The following is a 9,778-nucleotide window of genomic DNA, read 5'->3' as shown; positions in this document are numbered from 1 at the left end:
GTTCCTATATAAGTGTTTAGGTGTTTGACCTAGCCAAACACCCTGACACTCTCATCGTTATGCTATCTAACAAAGTCCCTATAAGTAGTTAGGTACTCGACCTAACCGAATACCTAAGCACCCCTTCTACTTATCTAAAAGTAAACTATCTAGTTTATTCTAATAATCATCATTAGAGGTTAACTTAATCCCCTAATGATGATTAGAGAAACATTACCTAAAAAGGTAGCCATGTGTAAGGGCCCATGGACGCAAGACCCACTAAGGTATGTATAAATAGCTATGTGAATATTAAGGTAAGGACAATGTTGATTCTCATTTAATACTCTAATTTATTGCTCTTGACTGAGATCTTACTTGAGCGTTAGAGTGTCTTTTTCATGTATTGCATTGTGAATGAAGGAAATCCTCAAGAAGAAGACATAAGGAAAAAAGTTATCTGTCTATCCCCGTGCTGGTACACCAATCTTAAGATTTAACTCATAGTTTGAAAGTTGAGAATAAGTAATGTCAAAAACCAGAGAGCGTGAAGATCATTTGACTTTATTCAATGAGCAAGGACTATGTTAACTTAAGTCAATTTTTGCCTCACCAAGAATCAATGGCAAAATTATTCAATGTGTCACTTATCAACATATAATAAGTTTCAAAAATAAAAAAATCTAAAAAATATTTGATTTTAATTATCTTTATCTTTTTTATTACATTTATTTTTATTTAAAGTTGTAATTAATACTTGCCTACATTAATTATTGAATTTATTAAGGGAATATTTTATTCCCCGTGCATACTATTGTAGAGTATAGACAAAATAAAGAATACAAAGAGTTTATCCTATATAAACTATAAAAAAATAGAATCAGAGAAGTTAAATTTTAAGAGACTAAGTAAATACTAATAGCATGCAAATTTTATTTTCTCTATGCCAAATAATTATCTATTTTTTTTTTTACTTATTTTTTCCTTTTCTCAATTTCTTCCCTCTATCTCTCTCTGTTTCATAAACCAACAAAGCATTAGTGCAGTATAAGTTTGGAAATAGTTTTGAATTTTTTTTAAATTAACCAAAAAACTAACTACACATATAAATTAATATAAATTTAGGCATGAAAGAAAGACAATAAAGATGATAGCGATAGTAATTATAAGAAAGACAAAGAGACTATCATATTTTGTTATTTTCTAACCCATCTCTCTTTCATGAATAAAAAATGAACTATATCAATAGAATATGATAGATTATAAATAAGGAAACTATACACCAAACAATTGATTATGATAAAATAAAATAATTATCTTATTTTATTTTTATCCAATCAGCCGATCGAAACATTTTAATTTAATCAATAACCTCAACTTGAGTTCTAAGAGTATAGCTAGTTAAAATTTAGTAAGAAAAAAATGATAGTCTTGAATTTTATGTAACTCGAGTTCCAATAAGGGAACTACAAAATGGGAATGAGCTAGAGTTATGAACTTATAATAAAAAATCTGATAATCGAGTGAATTCCATGATTATAAGTTCATTCCATATCGGATCCGATCAAAATGGAATTATATACATTCTCATTATAAGAAGGAGTCATTCTAGCGTATCTAAATAGATACTATGTTTACATATAGATCCATGTATTATTCCATTCTATTTAGTATTGGAACTAAAAAAAAGAAGCATAATCAATGGGGTTGTTTCTATAATTTGGGTCTAGTGGTTAGTGAGGAACCCAAAAGTTTACTGATGGGCCTATGCAGAAATGGGTGAAGGCCCATTAGTGAGAAAATCCTCGGTAACACGAAACCTTTCTGCGTTGGATGCTCCAAAGTGGTTCTTCCTTTAGTTTTCTCATTTCTGGCACCAGCAACAAGAGTCTCTACTTGTGAGATTTTCTTTTCATTTTCCGTCGTAGTTCAATCCCCTTTCGTTCCTCACTTTTAGGGTTTCCAATTTCTCCGATGGCGCCCGATCCTAATCGCGCCGGCACTAGCGCCAGCGCCAACGCCGCCAAAGACGACGCCGTCGCCAAAAAGAAGGTCGAAAACGAAGATCTGGTGAGTCCAAAACCCTTGCTTCAAATTTTCGCTCGTTCCAGAACTCAAATTTCTAGTAAGCTTTCTGAAGCACACAAATTGAAAATCGATTGTTTCTGTGGTAATTTGTGCAGTCCGATGAGGATTTGGCGCTGAAGCAGCAATTGGAGTTGTACGTGGAAAGGGTTCAGGATCCTGACCAGGGATTGCAGAAGGTTGCACTCGAGAGCATGAGGTAAACCTAGTTTTATGCTCGAAAGGAACAAATTTTGATTTGAATGGACATTTTTAACTATTTTTTTTAGTTTTATTTGTGTTTGAAATTGGAATGTGTGGTTGTGTTCTAGGCAAGAAATTCGAACTTCCACGAGCTCTATGACTTCGGTTCCTAAGCCGTTGAAGTTCCTTCGCCCTCATTATGGCACTCTTAAAACGTATTATGAAACTATGGCGGAGTCTGATTTGAAGGTATAGTTATTCGTGTGTTGTGGATATGGTGCTTCCTTTGTTCAAATTAGTATTATAACACTATAGTGTTGTGTTGGTTAACCTGTCTGTCTTCCCTCAATGCAGAAGTACCTGGCGGATATATTGTCGGTTTTGGCACTCACAATGTCTGCCGAAGGCGAACGAGTAAGTTTGCTGTGTTAAAAATTAAAAATCTTTTCGGTGATTGTCTTGGCATGGTTGTGTTCTGGCTTAGTTGTGCTTCTTCATTAGACGGCTTTTAAGACCTTTACAAATTGACTTCTTCCTATGGCTCTGGCAGGAAAGCCTCAAGTATAGACTATTGGGTTCTGAGGGTGACATTGGTTCCTGGGGCCACGAGTATGTTAGGTGAGAATAATCTGGTTTTGGGGCATCTTTTGTTGTTTTTTTAATTGTTATAGAAGGTAATTACTAGGAAAATTACAATTCTGGTGAAGTCTGACTGAGGAGTTATCATCAATCTTAATCTTATTAGTTATGTTTTCATTTTTTTGTCAGGAATCTGGCTGGAGAAATTGCTCAAGAATATGCAAAACGACAGGTTGGACATCTGGCTAATTTAAATGTTAATATTGACCACTTCAAAGTGCTTAATTTTGTGTTCTATTAGCCCAATAAATAAGCATGAATCACCTTTTCTAGTTCATTTAATAACTTACTATGTATGTCTTCAACCAATTGTCTATTTTTATAATTGGAGAAGTAGGGTTGAAGTATAACTGAAATATTAACTCTATTTGCAAAGTTGAGCTTCCCTTGGCTCCCCATTGTTATAAATTAAGAATTAAAAATAATGTGTAAAATAAGATCAGTTTGTTCTGTTTAGTATAATATTGATGCTCTGATATTGAATAGCCTTCGTGATATGGATTTGTGTTGAGTGGTGATAACTGTTAACTTTTTAAATTTATTTGATTGTTTCCAGTTCCTGTTTAATTTGAAAACTGCTGCCTTTTTTGTACTTTTACAGAGTGAAGAGGCTCCCATAGATGATCTCATGGAACTTGTGCAACAAATTGTTGCTTTTCACATGAAGGTACAATATTCATTTTACTCCAAAAAAATTGTACACTCTATGGAATAGAGATGCAACAAGATGTGGTAGAGGAAGACTATTATTTATTTGTTTATTTTAATTAATTTCAACTGTGCTGCAGCATAATGCAGAACCTGAAGCTGTTGATCTTTTGATGGAGGTAATATGCCTGATCTTTTAGGTTGCTGCTTACCTTTGCTACTTCAGTCGATGAACTAAACCCTTTGCAATACATTTTTGTTAGGTTGAAGATCTGGATATGTTGAGTGGACATGTTGACAAAACAAATTTTAAAAGGACTTGCCTATATCTCACCAGTTCAGCTAGGTAAGTGCAATCAGGGTTCCGTTTATGTTAGAGAAAATTGAATTTAATAGTGACAAAGAAAGAAAAATAATAATTTATCGTTACATATTAACTTGTGTATCTTTTGTGGTATAATGAATGATATTTTTTTTGTTTTGCAATCACATACTCTTTTATGTGATTTTCTATTGTATCTCTATATGTATACAACAACAACAACAACGCCTTATCTCTATATGTATATATTTCTAAATTCCTATATTTTAATTATTTAATAATTAAGTGATCTCAGGTTATCATCCTGGACTCTTATAAATGAAAAAGTGTTCCACTGCTTTAGGAATGAGAACTACTGTTAGCCTAAATTGTAGTTGGATCTCTTACTACCGTTGTGGCCGAGGATACTGAAGAATGGGGGTTCTTTATTTTAGTGACAGAATAATTTTGTGCAGTCATAGGCCTGGCTCTGAAGCTTCTAAGATTGGTTTTCAAAACTTATTTGAGAGTGATATTTTATAAAGGTTTACAGATGTAGTTTGAGTTGCAATGGAAGTAAACATTCTAAAGTTTTCTTTAGAAGGAAGCTATTTTGACTTGTAAGCATTTTGCATGATAATTCAGATGCCGCTGTCTTGGTTTTTTCTTCTATATGTTTTTTGGGGTAAATTGACTCACTTCCTCTGACAAACATGTTATATTTATATTTTCTTTTAATGTAACTTTGTAGATACCTCCCGGGACCAGATGATATGCTAGTTTTGGACATTGCATATTCAATCTATAAACAATTTGAAGAATATCCAAATGCACTCCAAATTGCATTGTTCATGGATAACATGCAGGTGTGACACTAAAATTTTTGCAGTGTCTCTTTTAACACTAGTTTCTGTTCAATTCTCCTCTAAGGAGTGTGTGTATCTATCTATCTATCTATCTATATATGAAATAATTTCTCTCTTTTGTATCTTAAATTCTGATGGCTTGAAATTAACTAGTTACGGTGCTGTTGACAGCACGTGAGGGAGGTGTTCACCTCTTGTAATGATGTGCTGCGGAAGAAGCAATTCTGTTACATGCTTGCACGTCATGTAAGTCCTGGATTCTGTGTTAGTACTTTGTGAAGTTATCTTGGCTCATGTTGCTTTGTATGTGAGGTAGCTGTGACACATAAGTTTTTTAACAGTGAAGCTATGCACCCTACTCCTTTTAGTTGTTGATGTTGATAAATGGCAAAGCTAGAGTTGATATTCCACTATCAGATTTACTTTTAGGCTCTCGTTGATGGTCTTTTGACAGTTGATTATTGTTTACATGCAGGGAATTACTTTTGAGCTTGATGAGAAGATGGTTTCAGACGATGAGGACAGAGAATTGTTGCAGGAAATCATAAACAATTCTAAGTTAAGTGAAGGATATCTCACCCTTGCTCGTGATATTGAGGTCATGGAGCCCAAGTCCCCTGAGGATATATACAAGGTGTGATCTTGATTGTAATTTTACTTTTGTTATAATGTACTCTTTACTAGATATAACTTCCTGTTCATGTACAAGTGAATCATGATCTTTTTTTTGTATACATTAGTTTTTTGCGGCTTGTACTATGGTTGCTTGTCATATATAAGAATTTTTGTTGATGGTTGTATGTGTATTGTGTACAAGTTGATTCTGTTATATACTCTTGTGGAAATTGAAATAATGTCTTGCTACAGAATTTCCGTATGACATTTATTTTTAGTGTTTTGGTACATAAGTCACATAATCATTTTCTAATAATATTTCACGTGGGAGATTTTGTTGCTAATTTATAAATGGAACAATTGGTTCTGATCTGCTGGTTTCTGTCAAATTTGGAGCCTCACTATATAAGAGCCTAGGTTAGTAACTGAAATAATTTATATGTTGTTCCTCAACGATGAGACATGAAATGCTGTTTGAGGTGCCTTCCTTGCTAAAGCAGCAGCTGCATGTTCTGATAGATGCTTGTACTGAATTGCTTTATTTTGACAGCAATTGTATTATCAATGAGACAGCTCTGTGATTGTGCTTGTATTCCATGTATCAGAAAAAAAAGTTTCTTGATGTGCTACTTTTTGTCTCAAGTGTGCCACTTTGTTGATTATCTGTGAACCTTATGTTTCACTCTGCTTGTTACTCCTAGGCACACTTGCTTGATGGCCGGGCTAGTGCTGGTGCAAGTGTTGACTCAGCTAGACAGAACCTTGCTGCAACTTTTGTTAATGCATTTGTAAATGCTGGCTTTGGTCAGGTACAATGTTATTTCTAGATTATGAATGTTGTATTTGTTGTGATTTTGGGTTAATGATCTATTCTTCTATTCCTCAATCTTCTACTTCTCACTTCCCATTATCATTGTGCAGGATAAATTAATGACTGTTCCAACAGATTCTTCAAGCAGTGCTTCTTCTGGAAATTGGCTTTTCAAAAATAAGGAACATGGGAAGACTAGTGCTGCAGCTAGTCTGGTACGAATTTTCTTACCAAAACAAATTTTCTTATCCATGGGTGTACCATATAAATTTCATTTACAACACTAGTGTATCATGACAGGGTATGATTTTACTCTGGGATGTTGACTCGGGACTTGCTCAAATTGACAAGTACTTCCATAGTAATGATAATCATGTCATTGCTGGTGCATTACTGGGTGTTGGAATTGTGAATTGTAGTATCAAGAATGACTGTGATCCTGTGAGTTTTTTTATTGTTACCTTGGCTCGATATGAGAGTATGACATATCTTAGTTTCTAAATTAGATCTCATTTTACTCCTTTTCAGGCAATGGCACTTCTAGGTGACTATATAGATAAAGAAGACACTTCAACAAGGATTGGTGCAATTATGGGTTTGGGAATTGCATATGCTGGTTCCCAGAATGAGCAGGTGTTCTGTTTTTCTCTAATTTCTTTGAAATCTTGTTAGTAATATAATATGAGATACATACTTACTATTTGCAAATGTAAAAAGTTTTTAATTTATTCTCGTTTCTTTCAGTTACGTGAGAAATTGACAGGTGTACTGAATGATTCTAAAGCTTCACTTGAGGTGCTTGCTTTTGCTGCTATTTCTTTGGGCTTGATCTATGTGGGTTCTTGCAATGAAGAAATTGCTCAAGCAATTATATATACACTAATGGACCGGAGTGAGTCAGAGTTGGGAGAGCCCCTTACACGACTTTTACCTCTCGGTCTTGGTCTTCTATATCTTGGAAAGCAGGTAAATAGATGTCTGGCAGTCTATCATCTCTGTTTTTTTAATTATAGATTATTTTCTTTTCACCTCATTAATCTTCTTTAATTTCTGAATAACAATTGATAGTGGTAGGGTTCTGCTATTGTGAAGGTGTAATACTCACTCTTTACATTGTGCTTTGTTACTGCAGGACAGTGTTGAGGCAACTGCCGAAGTTTCAAAGACTTTCAATGAAAAAATTAGAAAGTATTGTGACATGACACTACTATCATGTGCCTATGCTGGAACTGGAAATGTCCTCAAGGTACAATCTTGTGATGAATTAGTTATGAAGTTTTTTTTAAAAATGTAACATCTGCTACACCTTTCTATGTTTATAATTGCTGATGCATTTTTTCATTTTTGTATTTGCTGATGCTTCTTTCTTGCAGGTTCAAAATCTGTTGGGTCATTGTTCACAACATCTTGATAAAGGTGAAACTCACCAGGGTCCTGCTGTGCTTGGAATTGCTATGGTAGCTATGGCTGAAGAATTAGGACTTGAGATGGCGATTCGATCATTAGAACATCTTCTACAATATGGAGAGCAGAATATTCGCCGAGCAGTTCCTTTGGCACTTGGTCTACTCTGTATATCAAATCCAAAGGTAAAATGGACTTGCTTCCCTGCATTTCATGACTTTTGCAGTGTTATTATTGAACAGTGTGAAACACATTACCTTGCTCTGAAAAGATGACTTATAGTTGTAGGGCTGCAACTGCAAGATGTCACCAACTTTTGCTAACTTTTTACTAAATCATTCTAGGTCAATGTTATGGATACCTTAAGCAGACTTAGCCATGATACTGATTCAGAAGTAGCTATGGTAAGATGTTAGTCTCTTTACTTTGAACATTTGGGTCTATATTTTATTTGTAGCTAAAACAATTTATATGCTTCAGGCAGCTGTTATCTCCTTGGGTCTGATAGGTGCTGGAACGAACAATGCTCGAATTGCTGGCATGCTTCGCAATCTTTCTAGTTATTACTACAAGGATACCAGCCTTCTATTCTGTGTAAGCTTTCTCTAAGCTCTCCTCCTCCTTATTTTCTAATTTCCACTGTTTTTATGGTCACCCATTTTCTTTTACCTTATCTATAGGTGCGGATTGCCCAAGGTCTTGTACATTTGGGAAAGGGCTTATTAACACTTAATCCATATCATTCTGATCGCTTCTTACTGTCACCGTAAGCAACCTTTATCAGCCTTTTGGACTGAGTTGGTGACTTTAAAGTGATGTTTACATCTTTACTGTAATACTATTTTGTAATCCACTTTCTGTGTATCATTTTTACAGGACAGCACTTGCTGGATTAATTACCATGTTGCACGCATGCCTAGACATGAAAGCTATTGTGTTGGGAAAATATCACTATGTTCTCTACTTCCTCGTTTTGGCAATGCAGGTTTGATCGAGTTTCATTTCCTCTTTCCTGTCATAGACTCTTCCCCTTCCCCCATTTTAAACCATTCTCAGTTATATTTTGTAATTTGTTGCTACAGCCAAGGATGTTGTTGACTGTGGATGAGAACTTGAAGCCTCTATCAGTGCCTGTTCGTGTTGGACAAGCCGTAGATGTTGTTGGACAAGCAGGTCGTCCGAAAACAATCACTGGCTTTCAGACCCACTCCACCCCTGTTCTCCTGGCTGCTGGGGACAGGGCGGAGCTCGCAACGGAAAAGTAATTCACCTATGCCTTCAATTTTGAAACTGGCTTATGATATATTTCTAACACTAACACTGGTTTTTTCTTCAGATACATTCCCCTATCACCAATTCTTGAAGGTTTTGTAATATTGAAGGAGAATCCAGATTACAGGGAAGAGTGAGAGGAACCACAGTGGTGATGCTTTTTTCTTTTGTTCCAAGTGTCTGAACAGTAGTTAGTTAAAATGTATTTGAAATTGTGCCAAAATGTAGAAGAAATTATTTTAAATCATTTCTTCGTTTGGATAGAAAGATTATAAGTGAATCTTCTAGCTCTCGACAGTTTTTAATTTCTATTGATCCGGGAGCATAATCTTGCACGAGTACTCAACCATGAAATATCGATTGATTCGAAAGATAAAGTCTTGCGGTGTTGAAATGTTTTTATTTTTTAATCTTAATATTGTCAATTATACTTGTGTCATTTAGACGCAAATCATTATATTTAAACTAAAATTCATGAAGTACGTGTCAATTAACAACGTTGTAGAAGTGAACGTCTTGTACAAATTTGACAGGTATAATCCAATGGTAATGCTTTTGACACTTATGCTTTGTTCAGTTTAACCCTCGGTTTGGTAGAGGATGAAAATAGAGAAATTAAAAATATAATTTTTTTTAATTAAAATAGAGTATAAGAGATGTGAGTTCCATAATTTTTTCTTTATTTCTATCTTCAACCGTTTTACCAAACAAAGCATAAAGGAAGAAATTTTAGGGGTGGGGGGATTTTTATTTTATTTTTTCCTTTGGAGACTTCCAGATCAGTAGCCATCATTCGGTGTTGTTGTAACAATAGAGTTAGAGTTAAAAGTTAAAGTTATATACTATAAAATATATACCCAGAAGACTACTAAGAGAAACACACTTGCATATCCTAAAAGATGCCAACAACTGAATAAAGACCCCATACCATAAGCGTCATCATCTGCCTTTGGAAATTAAAATAAAAACTAAAGC

The 9,778-nt window shown here is 34.7% G+C and overlaps 1 protein-coding gene across 1 annotated transcript; it reads left to right on the top strand.

The window, feature by feature from the left end:
- The first annotated feature begins 1,814 nt into the window (after nt 1-1,814).
- LOC100777078 (26S proteasome non-ATPase regulatory subunit 2 homolog A) lies at nt 1,815-9,180 on the top strand. Its single transcript, XM_003539895.5, has 25 exons — nt 1,815-2,049; nt 2,163-2,263; nt 2,376-2,496; nt 2,602-2,661; nt 2,798-2,865; nt 3,016-3,058; nt 3,488-3,553; nt 3,675-3,713; nt 3,798-3,880; nt 4,587-4,701; nt 4,873-4,947; nt 5,177-5,335; nt 6,018-6,125; nt 6,238-6,342; nt 6,428-6,568; nt 6,656-6,760; nt 6,872-7,093; nt 7,260-7,373; nt 7,501-7,716; nt 7,876-7,935; nt 8,012-8,125; nt 8,212-8,297; nt 8,408-8,516; nt 8,614-8,792; nt 8,868-9,180. The coding sequence occupies exons 1-25, from the start codon at nt 1,954-1,956 to the stop codon at nt 8,938-8,940; spliced, it is 2,658 nt and encodes an 885-aa protein (XP_003539943.1). The 5' UTR covers nt 1,815-1,953; the 3' UTR covers nt 8,941-9,180.
- The last annotated feature ends 598 nt before the right edge of the window (nt 9,181-9,778 follow it).

This window comes from Glycine max, chromosome 12 (genome assembly GCF_000004515.6).
Source record: "Glycine max cultivar Williams 82 chromosome 12, Glycine_max_v4.0, whole genome shotgun sequence".
Lineage (NCBI taxonomy): Eukaryota > Viridiplantae > Streptophyta > Magnoliopsida > Fabales > Fabaceae > Glycine > Glycine max.
The sequence above is the reverse complement of the archived record's forward strand: the minus strand, read 5'-3'. Positions and strand labels throughout refer to the sequence as shown.

Excerpts from the sequence above, each read along its gene's own strand:
- LOC100777078 (XM_003539895.5), top strand. The coding sequence starts at position 1,954 with ATGGCGCCCGATCCTAATCGCGCCGGCACTAGCGCCAGCGCCAACGCC. Across the intron at positions 4,702-4,872 it reads TGTTCATGGATAACATGCAG|CACGTGAGGGAGGTGTTCAC; the intron begins GTGTGACACTAA and ends TGCTGTTGACAG. Across the intron at positions 7,717-7,875 it reads TCTGTATATCAAATCCAAAG|GTCAATGTTATGGATACCTT; the intron begins GTAAAATGGACT and ends AAATCATTCTAG.